Here is a 19,150-nt window from a genome sequence, read left to right as displayed (position 1 = left end):
GCTATAAAAAGGGAGATATATGGATGAATTTGAAATATTGTAAGGTAAGAATTATTAAAACTTGGTGATTTATTACAAAATGAAAATGAAGGTGTACAGATTACCAAGGATGATTCCTAGATATTTGCTGTGAGCTCCTGGATGAACTGAGAAGCCATTTACAAAGTGGGGAACTGGAGAAGAAATGTGTGTGGGGGGTGGGGGGGCAGGGGAGGAGGGAGCTGATCAAAGATCAGTTAATTAAATATTTATTGAGGTTACTACTATATGGCAAGTATAGACACTGAAAGGTAAAAAGTAGAGGCAATACAGGATCCCTGTTGGCCCAAATCTTTTGGATAACAGAGTTATCCTTTGATAACTCTTGTTGCCATTAATAGATTACTTCAATATAATGTATCTATGCAAGAATGAACAATGTCTAGCAGGAGCTCAGAAAAGATATACCTTTGCACAACCTGGGGGGTTCAGAGAAGAATTTTTAGAGGAGCTGATAACTGAACAAAGTCTAATGATTAAAGGGTGTAAATATGGTAACAAAAGTAGAGAGGGTTTCTCTCTGCACCCCTCTCCCTGCCCCAGAAAAAAGAAGCCATTCTGTTGAAAACAATAAATATACTGACTAGATTTATTTTTAAACTCCTTAAAAGTATCCAAGTTAGTTTCAAATAGGATTCTTTAAAGACCTATAATCCCAATTCTATTCCAAAGCACAGGAAAATGACAACTTCAAAAATTCTTTAATAAAATAAATATAATATTGAAACTAAAATTTGAGAGTGTACAAAAGAGAACTATATGCCAACCTCATTCATTTAACATCAATGTAAAAATCCTAAAAAAAATATTAGCAAATGGAATCAAACAGCATGATATATCATGACCAAGTGGAAATTGTTTCAGAAATGCAAAAATGGTTCAATGTTAGTAAATACATAAATATATTTAATAATTTTATATATTTTTATTTATCATTATTTTTTAATCCTCATCCGAGGATATTTTTCCATTGATCTTTTAGAGAGAGTGGAGAGAGAGGGAAAGACAGAGAGAAACATCGATGTGAGAGAAACACATTGATTGGTTGCCTCCTGCACGAGCCCCAACCAGGGCCCGGGCTGGGGAGGAGCCTGCAATAGAGGTAGGTGCCCTTGACTGGAGTCAAACCCAGGATCCTTCGATCTGCAGGCTGACACTCTATCCACTGAGCCAAACCGGCTAGGGCAATAATTATATATATTTTTAAAGTCTTGCAGTTATCTCCATAGTGCTGGAAAAACATTTGAGAAAGTTCAAGGTGTATTCCTAATAAAATAACTTTCAGAAAAAGAATAGAAGAGCATTTTCTAAGCATTGTAAAGCATCTTGCTTACCAGCATCTTACTATTTTCATGGGAAAACACTGGAAGGATTCCTGCTAATGTTGGAAACAAAAGAATGTCCCTATTAATATCATATCAAACATGGTGTTGGAAGTTATTTGTCACAGTATTGCTACAGAGAAAACAATTAATGTATGAGAATTGTAGATAACATGATGGTGTGTCTAGAAAATGAAAGCAAATCAATGGAGAAACTACTGCAAAGAAGAAGATGATTCACTAAGGTAGCAGGATATAAAAGCAATTTACAGAAGGCTTCATAGATACAAGGAAGAACCAGTTAGAGGATTAACATAGAAGAGAACATCAACATCCCAATTGTAATAGAAACCATAATTACAAAACTCCTAGGAATAAAATTAATAAGAAATATGTAAAAACCTAGCTCTAGCAGGTTTGGCTCATCAAAGAAGCCTTATGATGATGGAAAATTCTGTTTCTTGATTTAATTATATGGTGATGGTTATAATCTACACATATGGCAAAATTGTATATAACTATATATACACACACACAAATGAGTGCATATATTACTGATGAAACCTGAATAAGCCCTATGAATTATACCAATGACAATTTCCTAATATTTATATTATACATAGTTATACAAGATGTCACCATAGGGGGAAATTGGGCAAAGATTATAACTTCCTGTGAGTCCATAATTATTTCAAAATAAAAAATAATTAGTCTAACTAAAAACAAACTTGTTGGAATTTTTGTTGAAATTCTATTAAATTAACAAATTCACTTGTATCTTTCATTTGCTTGATTCCACTTTTGTGTCTTTGGGGAGTATTATAAGTAAAGTTTTCTCAGGTGTTTACATATTTCTTTTTCTTTTTTAAAAAAAAAATCCTCATCCAAGGATATTTTTCCATTGATCTTTTAGAGAGAGTGGGAGAGGGAAAGACAGAGAGAAACACTGATGTGAGAGAAACACATCGATTGGTTGCCTCTTGCCGGAGAGGGTCCTGCAACCAAGGTATGTGCCCTTGACCGGAATCAAACCTAGGACTCATCAGTCCACAGGCCGACTCTCTATCCACTGAGCCAAACCTGCTAGAGCTAAGTTTTTACATATTTCTTATTAATTTTATTCCTAGGAGTTTTGTAATTATGGTTTCTATTACAATTGGGATGTTGATGTTCTCTTCTATGTTAATCTTCTAACTGGTTCTTCCTTGTATCTATGAAGCCTTCTGTAAATTGCTTTTATATCCTGCTACCTTACTGAATCATCTTTTTCTTTGCAGTAGTTTCTCCATTGATTTGCTTTCATTTTCTAGACACACCATCATGTTATCTACAAATTTCTATGTAGACAAATAGATTTTTATGGAAAAAATAAAGAAGAACTTCCAGGAAAACACTAAAAAAGAAGAGCAATGAGGAGAGATTGGTCTTATCAGATATCTAAAATACTATAAAGCTTTCACAATTAAGACAGTGTAGAATTGGTACACGAATAAACAGACATACTAATGTTAAAAGTCTATGTATCAATCCAATACATGAAGAAACTTAATATATGATAAAGATGTACTTTTAAATGAATGCTGTTGAAACCACTGGGTATCATTTGGAAAAAGGTAAAATTGAATCCATAACTTATATTGCACGCCAAGATGAACTCCACATAGATCAGTTAACTAAACACAACAAAAATGGAAACCCTACAAAATATAGAAGAAAACATTGGTAGATTTCTGTATAATAGGCCTGTGGGGGTAGTGGAAAAGCATTCTCATGACTCAAAATCTAGTATCAATAAAAGACTGATAAATTACATCACATAATTTTTAAAAATTGCATGGCCCCAATACCATAAGTAAGACCAAAGAGAAAGTCACTGGACAGAGTTAATCTTCTTAACATATAAAGAGCTTCTAGAAATTAAAAGTCAGAAATCCTGTAGAAAAATTAGCACAAGAAATGAACAGATAGCTTTTTACAGTGGCCCTTAAAACAATAAAACAGACTCAACTCATTTAAAAAGAAAAGAAAATCTCATTACATTGAGAGCATTTCTTACTGTGTTGTCACAAATCTCAAAGTTTAAGAGCAGTTTGTTGCCAAAACTCTGGGGAAAGAGACTCAGATATGCTGCTGGTGAAGTATAGAATATTTGGTACTATCTAGCAAAACTACAAATAGATGCATTCACTCTTTAACCAACAGCAATCACATTCTCTATGAATCTATACTAAAAGTACATTTGCACAAACTTGAAATGATATATACACAAGGTTATTCATTGTGGCATTATTTTATGGCAAAAGACTAGAAATATTCTAAATACCACCAATAGTGGGGAGTTGAATAGTCAAATAAACTATTTCTATGTATTGCTGTAGAATAATTGTCACCGTATATTATATGAAGTGAGGTGCAGAACGGTGTATATGATAGCTACTTTTGTAAAAAATGAAACATTGAAGGGTAATCCAGAAACTAATAAAAATTGTTATTATAAGAGGTGGGGAGGAGGAACTAGATATCAGGCGATAGGAATGGGAAGGAGACTCTGAGGACACTAGAATCATGTAATTGTTTTTACATATTCAAAAAGTTGATTAAACCAAAAAGAGAAATCCCTAAAATTGAAAACAAATAAAATAAACCCAAATATATATAAGACTGGTAACATAACCAAAGAAAGAATTATTTCAAATGACTTTTAAACATAGAACTTTGTCCTTCTTTAGTGGGATATATTCTAAGAACAAAACAAACTGCAAAGAACTAACTTCATTGTGTAGTTTTATTGTTAAGTGTGCTAATACTGGTATTGTGAAAGTGTTTTATGTATGTTATAAGATAAAGCAAGTAAGTTCAGTGTACGTCAGAAATAATAAAAATGTAATATCAAATAATTTAAACATGTAGTGTTTTAATTAAATGTAAATTAAATCTAAGCTACAGGTATTCTGACAAAAGTAATAATCTCACTGAAGAACATGAACAAGCTAAATAACTGGGAGCTATGGATGAACCTCTGAGTGAAGAAACACAGAAGATTGTTCTTCAGTGGGCCAAGCATGATGATTCCTCAGAAAACTTCTGTGAACCCTGATACTGAATATATGGATTATTCTTAATTCTAAGCAAAACACAGTTATAAAAGACCAGATGCTTGGAAGATAGGGGATATAATAAGAAAATTGTTTCAAGTCACAATGAAAAGACCTTGAAATATTTTGGCTTTTGATCAAAGGAAATGTGAAGAGAACATTTTTCACTGATGGCTAGGAGGTCTCTGTGTAAAAACAAAAAGGGCATTCTCCAGACTTATATCTGGACTACATGAAAACATTAATGTGCATTACAGTGACAGACAGTCTTTACAAGACACCTGTTTGGAAAAGAAATGGGGACACACATTACAGAATTTCACCAGTGGGTTTGATGGAATTTTGACTGAAGGGGAAAATCCAAGAGAACTTGTATTTTCTCTACTTAAAAGAATTAGGCCTTTATCTAAAGTACTACCATTCTCTGGGCACCCAGATTTTCAACTACTCACTAGAAATGAAGTTTAATATTTAGAAAACAAAGTTATTCTTGGAAATATTTCAAAAAGTCAAATAATTTCTTTTGTACTTTTATGAAATCCATTTTTTGCTTGGGGTAGAAAAAGGAGCAAGATAATTACAGGCAGACTTTAGAACGCACTATGGAAATCTTTCTAAAATTATGGATTATATTGGTTAGCTTAAATGTCAACTGTGGGAAAATATTCAGACTCAGGGTTTGGGCACTGCTTTGAAGGTCTTGTTTTCAAAGAAATTGACAGCAAATATGCAGAAAGTGGGCCCACTTATGAATACCATCTTACTAGACAAGAAATAGTATCATTGTTTAATGCATTTGGAAGAATTTCAAAAGTATAAAAGAATTGGAAAACTTCAGGAACTTGCTGCAAAATATTCATTACAGAAATTAGTTGAAATGTGCCTATTTCTGGAAATGGAGGCCAAAGAGTGGAATAGCAATGAAAGTTTAAAATCAAGCTTTTTATATAAAGCTACTTTTACTAAAGGAGAATTATATTGCTTAAGTAAACAGTTTATTTTGTAATTGAGTTTAATTTAAATATATATAATATTATTGTGAGTCAAAGTATTACTTCAATAATGTGATACAAATTTTACAGTTTAATATAGAATAAAATCAAGATTATCAAATTTTAAAATAAATGAAATTAAAATTTTTCATGGGAAAATATAGCAAATTATAGACTATAAAACAGATTAGAGAACTTGAAGACATAAAAGTAGAAACTATTCAAAATGAAGTATTGAGAGAAAAAAGACTGAAATAGAGTCAGAGTAAAGTGATCTGTGAGACATATCAAGCAATTTAACATACAAGTAACTGAAGATTCAGAAGAGCTGGGGCTAAAAAATATATATATTTAAAGAAATAATGGCTAGCCAGGCTGGCATGGCTCAGTGATTGAGCGGCAACCTATGAACCAGGAGGTCACAGTTCCATTCCCTGTCAAGGCATATGCCCGGGTTTTGTGATCCATCCCCAGTGTGGGCTCAATCCTCATGGGGCAGCTGATCAGCTATTCTCTCTTAACATTGATGTTTCTATTTCTCTCTCTCCCTTTCCTTGCCCCTCTGAAATCAATAAAAAAAAATTTTTTTAAAGAAATAAAGGCTAAAACATTTCAAAAATTTGAAAGTTCAATGAAATCCACGCAGAATAAATGTAAAGAAAACCATGCCAAGGCACATCATAATCAAGTGACTTAAACCAAGAATAAAGAAAAAAATTCTAAAAGCAGCCAGATGAAAAAAGACATATTACAGATAGAGCAGGAATTGACAAACTATGGCCCATGGGCCAATTATAGCCCACCTCTTGTATCTGTAAATAAAGTTTAGTTGGAGCGTAGCCCCTACATTTATTTATGTATTTGCTATGGCTGCTTCTGTGCTATGATCTTAGAATTGAGTAGTTGTAGCAAAGACTATATTGTTTACAAAGCATAAAAGATTTACTATCTGGCCTTTAACAGAAAAGTTTGCTATCCCCTGCTAGAGAGGGACAAAAAAAACAATGCCAGCATATTTCTTTAAAAAGCTATGCAAGGCAGAAGCCAAGGTCAACCCAGAAATTTTTACCTGGCAAAAATATCTTTCAAAAATAAAGGTGAAATAAATACTAAATAAACAAAAGATAAAATGTTAAAGGAAGTTCTTCAGGCAGAAGAAAAAAATAATAGATGAAAATTTGAATCAAAAGGGAGAGTGTGAAAGGTGATATGTAGGTAAAATATTAAAAACATTTTTCTCACATTTAAATTTTTAAACTTTTAAAAAAATTATTGATTTTGGTGGAGATAGATAGAGAGAGAGAGAGAGAGAGAGAGAGAGAGACTGATTTATTGTTCCACTTATTTATGCATTCATTGGTTGATTCTTGTATGTGCCCTGGTGGGGATCAAATCCGCAAACTTGGTGTATCTGGACAACACTCTAACCAACTGAGCTACTGAGCTATCCAGTCAGGGCTTTCTCAGATTTTAATCTCTTGAAAATATAAATGACTAAAGTAAAAATAATAAAAGTGCACTTGAGGTTTTAGTATATGTAGAAGTAATATGTATAACAACAAAAATACAAAGGACATAAGGGAGGAAATGAAAGTATGTTGCTGTAAAGTTCTTACTCTATTTGAAGATAGACTATGATAAGTTAAGGGTGTATCTTGTTAAACTCTTGAGCTGCATTGTCCAATAGAGTAGCTACATGCCACACATGGCTATTAAAATTAAAATTAGACAAAATTAAAAATTCAGTTTTTTAGTTATACTAGCTATACTTCAGTATTAATAAACATATGTGGTTAGTGGTTACACATACTTGACAGTGAAGATATAGAACAATTCCATCTTCACAGAAAATTCTATTGGAAAGCACTGCTCTAAAGTAATAACAACAATAAAACAAAGCAAAAGAAAGAGAAAAGAAGAGGAAGAGTTACAGAGGAATCATTTAAAAATTCAATTAGTCTAAATATTGGAATAGAAATAAAAAACAACAGATGAGACAAATAGGAAACAAATAGCAAGAATATAGATTGAAATCTAATCTTATCAATAATTATAAAAATGTAAATGGTCTAAAAATCTCAATTAAATGATAGAGATGTTCTATAGAAAACCCACCTTAAATATAAAGGCACAGATATGACAAAAGGAAAAAATGGAAAAATATATCATTCAAACATTAATCCAAAAATATCTGAAATGCTTCATTAATATCTATTAGGACATTGAACATTACCAGGAATAAAGAAAGGCCATTTCATAATGATCAAGCAGTCAACTCACCAAAATGATATTAACAACTTAAATTATTAAAGACATAATAGAAGAGTTTCAAAATATAAGAAGCAGAAGTTAATAGAAATGAAAAATAGATAAATTCACAAATATAGTTTAAACCCAAATATTAAATTTTTACTATTAAATATAACTAGACTAAATGCTCTAAATAAAAGAGAAAGGCTCACAATTGATAAAAGGCAAAACAAAATGAAATCTGACTACATGTTATCTACCAGAAATACCATTAAAACTTAAGGAAGCTGAGAGTGAGCATAGATTGGGAAAAGACATATTATGCACCCAATCCAAAGGAAAGCAATTATAATAATATCAGTAAAAATGAACTATAAGGCAAAAGCATTATTACTGAACAAGAAAACCACCCAATACTGGAAAATGTTAAATTCGGTATAGCACCAGGATACATACAGCAAAGATTATCATAACTACAAGGACAAATTCACAAACATAGTGGAAGATTACAATAACCCTTCTAAGTAACCTATAATAATAAAAGTGCAATATGCTAATTAGACCAGACAGCCAAATGACCTTCGGGATGTCATTCCGGATGCCCTTTCAGATGAAGCTGCCTCAGCGGGGGCCAAGGGAGATGCAGTTAGGGGCAATCAGGCAGGCAGGTGAGTGGTTAGGGGCAATCAGGCAGGCAGGCAGAGTGGTTAGGGGCGATCAGGCAGGCAGGCAAAGTATTTAGGGGTGATGAGGCAGGAAGGTGAGCAGTTAGGGATCAGGCAGGCAGAGGCAGTTAGGGGTGATCAGGCAGGCAGGCAGAGTAGTTAGAGGTGATGAGGCAGGCAGGCGAGTGGTTATGGGCAATCAGGCAGACAGGTGAGCAGTTAGGGCTGATCAGGCAGGCAGGTGAGTGGTTAGGAATAATCAGGCAGGCAGGCAAACGGTTAGGGGCCAGTGGTCCCGGATTGCGAGAGGGTGCAGGCTGGGCTGAGGGAACCCCCACTTGCACGAATTTCGTGCACCAGGCCTCTAGTTTATACTATAAGTAAACAAAATCACTTAAGATACAGAAGATTTTTTTTATAAATTTGTTTTAAATGTACTAATGGAAATATCTAAACCTTGCATTCAACAAATGCAAAACATGTTCTTTCATGATGCATATCATATATGTTAAAAACATCAACAAAAACTTATCTATTGCGCAAGTTTTAATAACTTTCTAAAGGTTGATATTGACTAGGAAGTGTTCTTAACTACTGAATTTAAACTATTGACCAATAACAAAAAGACCATGCCATGTCTTTTAGAACACTCCCATGCTTGGAAATTAATAAGTATTTATTTATTTAACAAATATTTAATGCATTCTTATTATGAGCTGGCACTGTTCTAGGCACTTGGGATTATGTCAGAGATAAATTAATAATTAAAAGTCTGACAATACTGTTGGAGAAAATGTGAAATAATGAGAATGTTTATCCAGTTGATGAAGTATAAATTATTATAACCACTTTTGAAAACAATTTGATATTCTTGAGTAGAGCTGAAGGTAATCAGACCCTATGATTCAGCAAGTCCATCCATATACTATATACACTTTGGAAAAACTTCTGCACCACAAGACATGTACAAGAATATTCATGGCAGCATTGCTAGCAATAGCCTAAATTTGAAAACAGCTGAAATATCCATCAACAGTAGAATGCAGATAAATACATGGCAGTATATTCATACAATGAAATACAGTAGAACAATGAAAATAAACAAGCACAGGTACCCAAACAACACTGATGACTTTTATGAATATAATGTGAAAAAGAAGCAAAACACAAAACAATAGATTCTGTTATTCCATTCAAATAAAGTTTGAAAGAATAAATGCATTGTGATGCTATCTATATAATGTTCAAAACCAGACAAAATTATACTATATTGTTTAGGGATTTATTAACATGTGCTTGATAAACTATTTAAAATTAGGAAATTATTATCAAGATAATTTACCCATAGGAGGGAGAAGATTTTGATTCTAGTATAGGAATGGGGGGGACTTCAGGTGTACATGTATGTTTATTTACTTGTATATATTTGTACTATATTTCACAATTAATAAAGGTATGAAGCATTTTAAAATGGAGAACAATATGAATAAAGGTATGGAGGCATGAAGGTGTGCTGGGGATATGGGAATTACAAATAAATTTATGCGCCTTAGAGGGTAAATAGTGAGGCAGAAAGGGGTGAAAAAAATGAGGCTGGAGGCTATGGGAAGCCTTTGGGACATTTTAAGCTGGGTTACAAAAAGACTCAAATCTGCCCACCAGCATGGCTCAGTGGTTGAGCATGGACCTATGAACCAGGAGGGCACGGTTCGATTCCGGTCAGGGTACAAGCCCAGGTTGCAGGCTCAATCCCTCCTGCAGCCAATCAATGACTCTCTTATCATTGATGTTTCTATCTCTCTCTCCCTCTCCCTTCCTCTCTGAAATATATATATATATATATATATTAAAGACTCAAATCAAATCTGAATTTTAGGTAGGTTCTTCTGACTGCTATGAGGAGATGGATGCATGGGAGGAGAGAGAAGGGAGGGGGAAGAGGAAAGGTTGAAAGGGAAACCATTAAAATCCTATAGGCATGAGATAACATGAAGTTTTCTTGTAGAAATAGGGAAGAGGAAATGGATGAGAGAGGTAACTGTAGGCATCAGAAATTATGATAATCTTATTTTGAAAAACACACAATCACTCAGGACTCTTCCAACTTTTGATTCATAGAATAAGAGTATAAGTCAGGAGTTCTTCTCCCCGACATACAGGATGGAAATATAGGCTTGGCATCATCCCATTTCAAACAACATTGAGGTTAGGGGAGAGCATGCAGTCCTCTGGCCTTGAGTTTTCACTTTCTATTTTGTAAGAGGTGGAGACTTTCATGTGTTTTATAGTAAGCATTCCTTTATTGAAAAAATAAAAAGCCACCAAAGGGGCCATTAATTGTGTGAGCATAACATAGATCACCAAAGTAGATGGTTGAAATAAAAAAAGAAACAAAACTAAACTGTTAAGATAAGGAAGAGTTGGAGCTCTGCAGACTACATGTCCTTATAGAAAATGTTTCTTTTTCTAGGTATGGACTCAGTCTTCATTCATCCATCCATTCAACAAGTATGTATTGAGCCATTGTGCCTGGGACTATTCTATGTGCTGGAGATATAGCAGTGAACAAAACCAAACCACTGCTCTAATGGATTTTATACCCTAGTTGGAAGTAAAAGACAATAAACAAACAGGTAAAAAATATACTATAACAGACATTGATAATTGTTGTGGAAAAAAATAAAGCAAATTAAAGAGACTAGGGAGTTCTGGAGTGCAGGGGATCCTTGTGCCTTTAGGCGGGAAAGTGAAAGACAATGAACAAACAAACAAAGCAGGCATTGTGCCTAAACACTGTGAATAAGTGCCTGACTCACAGGAAACAGCTGTTTTCATGCAAGACTCGTTAGAACATGGGCTTGAGGGTCTGGGTGGAAATGTTGGGGAAAGGGCACTTTTCCTTACTACACTGCAGTACTTTGAAGATGTAGATATACATTTTGGGGACAGCATCTCATAGCAAAAGGGACAGAGTAGAAACCACTTTTGATGTATTTTTAGGGCCTCTGAGAGGTATGGAGAGAGCATATGTAGATGTATTAGTAAGAGTGTGATCTACAAAATTTTGTGTGAATTTCTACTTTAAAATACTACCACAGACTTCTTCAAGATAGGACAGGTGAGAAGTGGCCCAGAAGCTAGCTAACAAGTCAGTATTGAGGAATGCTAAATTTCTAAAAATTCCTAAATAAAAGGGAAGTCTGTGGCAGACATACCACAGTTCATATCCTGCTCAGATACTTAGACATAATTTTCTCTAAATTGAACTGATACTCTGGGAGAGGCAATTTATCAAGCAAAATTTCCTCATGGTACCAGAAATTATGAGTGTTCTCAGATGGTGTAGCATTATTTTTAAATATATTTTTATTGATTTCAGAAAGGAAGGGAAAGGGAGAGATAGAAACATCAATGATGAGAGAGAATCATTGATCGGCTCCTCCTGCACGCTCTCCACTAGGGTTCAAGCCCGAAACCTGGGCATGTGCCCTGATTGGGATTCGAACCGTGATCTCCTGGTTCATAGGTCGATGCCCAACCACTGAGCCATGCTGGCTGGACTGGTACAGCATTATTAATGTCTGATGAGGATTCTGGCAACTCTCTGGGGGCAAAAATATATGAAGTGTGCAAGAGGCCCTGCACCAGGGTCTGAATGCCTACCAGTATGTATGTGGCCAATTACCCAACAACACTTAGACTGGAACTAGTCGGAATGGCACAGGATAAATGACTGAATGTGCATTGAAAGGAGAAAAAGCCTCTGCAAGTGTTGACACAAGAGAAGCTATTGCAATGGGCAATGCGGACAGGGAAGATAGGGCAAACACCAGCAAAACAAGGTTAATTGGAATGACAGGTTATTTTCAGTGGAAGATAAGACTGCAGAGAGGGTGGAAGGTTCCCTGGAATTCTTCTTCTGAGTAAAGTTAACATGGAAGAGAAGGAAATGAGGGTGGGAAGTATCCTTTAGAACTCCTAAAAGCAGTTTGGGGGCACAGAGCAAGCAACTGGAAGACCAGTTCAGGCCTTAAGGCAGGGGTGTGTATGTGGCTCAACTCCTGACCAAGTCTCTGAGACACTAGAGGATCTTGATAGTGTGGACAGTCTCTCCAGTCAGAGGCTCATAAGGGTTCAGGGTCCTTACAAATTATCAGGACCATGTCTCTTTATAAGCGTGAAGGAGATGAGCAAAAAAGATTGGCAAACCTCCATGAGAGGCAAACCACCCTCTCATACTGAGAAAAGTTAGTCTGATATGCAACAGACAAAACCCACAACAATGAGTATTCTTAGCCTCTCAATATTCCTTACCCTGTAGGAAGGGCCCTCTGTCATTGATAACTGTGCAGATCAGGGGAATAGAGACAGAATCAAAGGAACTATAACAAGGACAAGGAGTTTCTTCCTGAAGAAGAGAAAAAGAATACATCCAAGAAGTGAAGGGAGCGGGGAGTGAAAGACAAGGGCCAGGCTTGAGAGAAAGTTTGAGGGTGTTTGGGGGAAAAGAAACAGAATGGCAGACTGCTATACCATAATGTGTGAGATGAATAGAGAAGTTTTAAGATGTTTGCCTCTATGCCAGGAATGTAACCCCCTGTAGAATTTTCCCAGAGCCTATAATAAACATCTAAATTGCTTTTTAATTGGCTATTACCTATGTTTCTTTTGAATGTGATATCATGCTGAACTGGGCCTCAAGACAACTCAACTTCATAAAAGTTGAATTTGGGGAGTATTGTCTGGGATTGTAGGCCTAAGATGCAGCATTATAGATCTAAATGAGTTAAGCCAGCATCTTCACCATGATTGCTGGATTTATAGTGCAAAAAGCACACAAATTATATAAAATCGAGACTGGAGGTAAGGTAGACAACAGGTAGAGGGAAATGGTACAGATTACTAAGATCTTAATTGTAGTGAGAATGTGATATTTGGAACTAGGTGTACGTGATGGAGATCTATGTCTATGCAGCATGGAGTCTCTTCTCCTGCTTGGCCTATGAGACTGGAATAAGAACTAGAAAAGCGAGGTGATTCCCAAAGGATAGAAAAAAACATCAGAAGAGGAGTGTGTAGAGGCTGGTTTTTTCCCTTGCTATATAGCATACTTTGTATGCGTAAATACTCTAATGACATGGCCAGAGTACCCATTCAGTCCCCTTTTGCTTGGGAGTGGACCCACTCAATAAACTTTAGGGTATTGCTATCCAGAGGGCCCGGCCTTGTAAGCAAGCTTAATGAGGTTCTGCTTCACTCTCTGCACCTATCCCCCTTATTTTTATGAGACCACTAGACCCTTCTCTTATTCTCCCTTGTCTCACTTTCACCTAGAATTCCTAAAATAACCTGGTTGTGAATCTGATGCACCAATTGTCTCCTCATATTTTCAAGTCCTGCTACTAGTCCACTCCCCCAGTTCCCACCTACCCTTGGCTCTCAAATGTCTGACCTGGAGCTTGACTGAATCAGCCACACCCCTCGATCTCTGCACTTGTTTCCCATGTTCTTTCGTGCTTCTCCAGTAATTTCCCCTCCCTCTAGGCTCATACCCCTTATACTCCCAGGGGGCTTCATGCTAGTGCCTCTGGACAGCATGATGTAATCTTATTCTGAAAGCCTTGACATACGTGGTACCCTCAAAGGCCTTGTATGATGGCATAATCTAGCTATGGTTAATGTAAGGTTAAGGCTAAGATGGTAGGCCCTATACTGGGGACAGGGTCACTCCTAGTAGATCGAAGGCAGGGACTCACCTGACGGGTGAGGAAGCTGGCAAGATGAACTCATCCATGTCAAGTGCTGGTCAAGAGATGTGAAGTAACAGAAAGGCAAAAACCCTACAAGTCATGCCAGTCTTTTCTACTTATAGCAGAGCTCTCCAGGGAAGAATGAACAGCAGGGTTGACCTGTAAGCCCTGAGAATATGCTTGCTATAAATATGATCAGAAACTTATGCTGCGTAAGCTCAACTGGTTGGCGTGTGTGTGTGTGTGTGTGTGTGTGTGTGTGTGTGTGTGTGTGTGGTGTGCGTGCATGCACTCGTGTATCTTGTCTCTGTTTCTAGTTTTCCTATAGCTCTTTGGTAAAGTCTTTTTTGTAAATACCAGGCCATATTGGTTTGCTTAGGGAAACCAAGAAAAAGCATTTTTGTCTTCTCCAGAGCTTTAGAAATAATCTCTGGGGCAACTGGTAGAGGTAGGATAACCAAGGTAAGGGCACAAGTCTGTGGAATGGAGTAAGGAGGAATGAGCAAGCAAATAGGACTGGATCATTTGTTTGAGAAAATACAATATTTTAGGGGGGTTTTGTTGATATATTTGTTTAGTGAAATCAAATTTCTAGTAGCGGCATAATACTTTATTATGTCAGCAACGCCTTATATGAAACATTCTGCTATTTAGGGTATTTCCCCACTTATTTCTATTTTAATATCAGTAACATAGGCATAGGCCATACAGCTCTTTAGAACCATGAAAGTTCCTCTGGGCCAGCCCTGTCTTCTTCAGTAGAATATGCAACCAGGGAAACCCCAGGTAACACACTTGCTATCCTTGAACCACTGGTATACAAAATACTCACACCTAGCTCTTCCCTACCTGGGAGTGATACAATTTGTTTCTCCTACTCAGATTTATTTCTTCTTGTGAACTTCATTTTTGGTTTCTGATCACTTGGCTTCTCTAATCTACTAATTGGTAAGTATGCTGCTGCCCAGGTGCTGTTTGCTTTTCAATCTAAAGTCATTTGTAAATATGTTAAATTCAGATTTTCTTCCTCCCTCATCCCTCCCGCTCCACCCCTCAATAGGAAAAGGAGTTGCCACAAAGGTTGAGACACTCAGTGTATATCTTTACCTGGGTACTGGGTCTGCCCAGGGGGAATTATCTTCACACACAGTCTCCCCACCCCCACCCCACGCTCACCCCCACCCCCACCCTCTGCCCAAAACACATCCACCCCTTCTACACACTGTCTCCTTTTCACCTGTTAGCTAATGCAGAGTTATTCAGAGTTAGAGATAATATTAAAAATTATCCAGTCCAATACCCTAACAAACCAGGAAAATAGTTTATTCAAGGTCTCTGAATTAAGTGGCAGGAACAAAATTGAATTCAGGTCTCTTAAATCCACTATGTGTGGGCTGGAGGGCTATGGGTGAAGGAAGGGGACATCGTAGTTCTTGTTATTCATTCAACGAATGTATTTAGCATTCACTTACTACGTGCCAGGCACTATTTTAGGTGCTGGGGATTCCGTGATGGCGATAGAGGGCTCGGAAGAGACAAAATTAACGGAGCTTTCATTCTCAAAACTGAAGTACTTTGTCTCACCATCCAGGAAAAATCCCCAGTACCCTGGGTAGGAGTGTTTAGGTCTCATATGGGAGGGAATCCCATCCTTTCTCTGTTCCTGTGCTATCTACAGTGACAGGGCTGATTTACTGCAGAAACCCGAGAGGCGGAAACCTCCAGGGTGCCCTCCCCGCTTCTGCAACTCCAAGGCTGGGCGGGGCCGGCTCCAGCGCGCCCCCGCGCTCCAGCTCTAATCTGGAATTATTAGTGTCCCCTTTTCTACCCTCTCTGCTTCCCTGCCAACCGCTGAAGGACAGAGAAGCAAGACTGGGCTCTAGCGCCATCCTCTGAGAAAGGATTTCGAGCAAGTTAAAATCCTACCAAGGCAGTCGCGCTCAGTATCGAGCACCCCAACGGGGGGAGGGACTACCTCTCCCGGACCTGGGGTCTATGCAGTGAACTGCTCTCTCTTGCTTTCCTAATAAATACTGCAGCCACACGCTCTCTCCAGCCTCAGCGGAGGCCACTGCAACGTCCTCTCCCCTCCCGCCCCACCCGCTGGCTCAGACACCAGAGCCCACTGCAGCTTCCCAGCCACGCTCCCCTTTCTCCTCCACTTCCTGCTTGCCTTGGAGACACACGTCATTGACGTGCCATGCGTCGCCTTGGAAACGGGAGCATCCGCGGCTGGGAGACCCGCCCCTGCCGCTCCAGCCACACTCGCGGTTAATAGCTGAGGGGAGTCCCGAACCCGACCCGCCACGGGTCTCGGCCTCGCCCCGGCCCCTTCGCAAACGCTTCTGTGACCCGGGGACTCAGCGAGCACTTGGTGCGCGTGGCGCCCAGAGGGCGCGCGGACACCGGCGCAGTCCTAGAGGCGAGGCGGGGCAGGCGCTTTCGCCCCGGGGTGAGCGGGACGGACGCTGCCCGGTCCCCGTCCCGCGGGCTCTTCCGGGCCTCCCGGATCCTACCGCCCGGATTCACCTCCTCACGTCGGCTCCCCGCCCCTCTCGGAAGCCTCCTCTCACCTCGGCTCCGCCCCGTCCCTCCGGGGACCGCTCCCCTCCCTCCGCCCCATTCGGGAGGCCGGGCTGGACCTGCCCCAGAGCGGCCACCACCGCTTCTGCCACTCAATGGAGGACGGTCTGCTGGAGATCATGACCAAGGACGGCGGCGACCTGCCGGCGCCTCTGGAGGTGTCCGCCGTGCCGGCCGTTGGGGACGTGATCTCCGGCGAGTACAACGGCGGCATGAAGGAACTAATGGAGCACCTGAAGGCCCAGCTGCAGGCCCTGTTTGAGGACGTGCGGGCCATGCGGGGGGCCCTGGACGAGCAGGCCTCGCACATCCAGGTGCTCTCGGACGACGTGTGCGCCAACCAGCGGGCCATCGTCTCCATGTGCCAGATCATGACCACTGCGCCCCGCCAGGGCGGCCTGGGCGTGGTCGGCGGCAACGGGAGCTTCCCGGGCGCCCCCCAAGAGCCCGAGACCCCTTCGCCTGGGATCGAGGACGGCGGTTTGCTGGATCGCGACCCTGAAGACGAGGAGGACGACGATGAAGAAAAGGAAATGCCCCGCTCCTCCACACCCACTAGTCCCTTTGAGCGCTCCGAGAGCCCCTGTGCTGGTCTCCTTGCGGGGGACGGGCCACTTGTGGAGTCCCTCGATCTCCCTGATATTACCCTGCTGCAGCTGGAGGGCGAGCCCTCCCTGTGAGGGGACTCCGAGGGGCACTACTTTCCCGAGCTGGCTTTGGGTTCCCGAGTGCATGAACAAGCGCGGTGCAGCACGCTCCACTCCAACCGCTGCTCTGTGGATCAGGCAGAGAGAGAGAGAGAGAGAGAGACTCCTTGAGGAAGGATTTATAGGGTGAAGGACTTTGGGAGCATCGAGAATTCTTTCTGCCTAACCAAGCAAGAGACGTAGCAAACTGCAGAAAGGTGAGGTTCCGGGAGAGGATGCGCTCATCTCTGGACTCCCATCCATCCCCTACCCTGTCCTTCCGCCCCCACCCCAGCCAACAGGAGACCCCCGAATTGTGTAAATAAAACTCTGCTTTTTCTATTCTGAAAAAGGACTTATCCAGGACCATGGCAAATAGTCTCTAACGATTTACCTAGAAATTAAGGAATTGGGGTATTCTGTTCTGGCAACAGAAAATTTCCCCTTCTGCTGAAATCCAAGATATTCAGCGCTCTGCAGAAGCCTCTCCCCTCACTGATCTTTGCGGCTGCTGATTGGTAAAGGAAGCTTGAGGAGGGAACTGCAGCCCTGGAAATCTAGGAGAATGGGGTTCCCAGGGCGCCTGGGCTGGGAGGAGCTGGCTATGAATGTGCATGAAGACAAAATAGCTCAACCTCTAGGATTTTGCATGCAGAGCGGATCCTGCTTTGTCGCTGACTACATCTGGAATTGCTTTTTCCACTCGCTGGGACTTAGAGAACAAAGAGCCAGTTCACAGGCAGAGACTTGGGGGTGCTCAGCAACAGCCCAGATTTAGGGGACATTTGAGGGACTTTTGGGGGCCACAGCCAAAAACTGTCTCTCTCCTGGCTACACCCGCTTAACTTCAGTTCCTTTTCCTGTCAATATGTCCCTGCCCTCTGCCTCTCGGTCTTGCCTCCATAATGTCTTGTGTGTGTTATGTGTGTCCACTTGTGTAGTAGTATGTGAGCCCTGAGGGGCAGGGCTTGTGGCTCTGGTGTTAGGTTCAGGGGGCTTCAGACCCTTCTCTGAGCCCCAGGCTGTCATGGCGCTCTCCCCTCTCCTTCCCTCTTTCCCCCCACAACCAGGGCATGGAGCATGTGGCTGTCCTGAGGTTCTTAACTGATGTGCCTCCCTCCCATCTCCTCAAGTGGTGACTTTGTGTGCCCTTCCTCCTCCTCTGTGTATTCCTTCTCAATGCTTTTCTTGGTGTTAACCTTAATAAAGAGGCATCATCCCCCCTCCTTGCTGACTGGTACTAGGTGGGTGTCAGGGTTGGGCTTAGTGGGAACTGCAGGGACCATGCCTTCCCTCCTCTCTCCTTGCTTCTAATTCCAAGGAGTTGACCATACCTGCCCTAGTCAGGGCAGGCATTGCCCACTCTACCTGCTTTCCTTTCCATCCTGGACATTGACCTCCAACTGCATTGGGAAAGGATAAGATACGTGTTAAGACTCCCAAACCAACAAGGATTTTTAGTAGCCAAAACTCCAGATGTGCAAGAGACCTCTTTTCAGTGAAGTGCCTAGACCCTGAGTCCTCGAATGGCATGATACCTGTTTCATGGGAGGGATAGGGAGTGGGTATTGTTTGGGAGGGATTGCTGGGGATCTCTGTGAGCAGAGTGACACATCACAAAGGAAACTGCAATAACTGCCTCAGGCCTCTAGTGGGGAATGCCTTACCCCAGGGAGCACAGACTGACATGAGCTCTAGTCAGCTCCCTGGGCAATGAGGATTTCCCAAGGCTGCCCCAAACAAAATTTAGAAGAATGAGCTGGGGTGG

The 19,150-nt window shown here is 40.3% G+C and overlaps 1 protein-coding gene across 1 annotated transcript; it reads left to right on the top strand.

Moving 5' to 3' along the window:
* The first annotated feature begins 16,347 nt into the window (after nt 1-16,347).
* CCDC184 (coiled-coil domain containing 184) lies at nt 16,348-18,608 on the top strand. The gene has a single exon (XM_080659359.1). It carries the CDS (start codon nt 16,792-16,794, stop codon nt 17,374-17,376), a length of 585 nt encoding a protein of 194 aa, XP_080515485.1. The 5' UTR covers nt 16,348-16,791; the 3' UTR covers nt 17,377-18,608.
* Nucleotides 18,609-19,150: the final 542 nt, after the last annotated feature.

The sequence above is a fragment of the Plecotus auritus genome, assembly GCF_963455305.1.
Source record: "Plecotus auritus genome assembly, chromosome: 3".
NCBI classification, from domain to species: domain Eukaryota; kingdom Metazoa; phylum Chordata; class Mammalia; order Chiroptera; family Vespertilionidae; genus Plecotus; species Plecotus auritus.
This window is presented reverse-complemented; position numbering and strand designations above follow the sequence as displayed.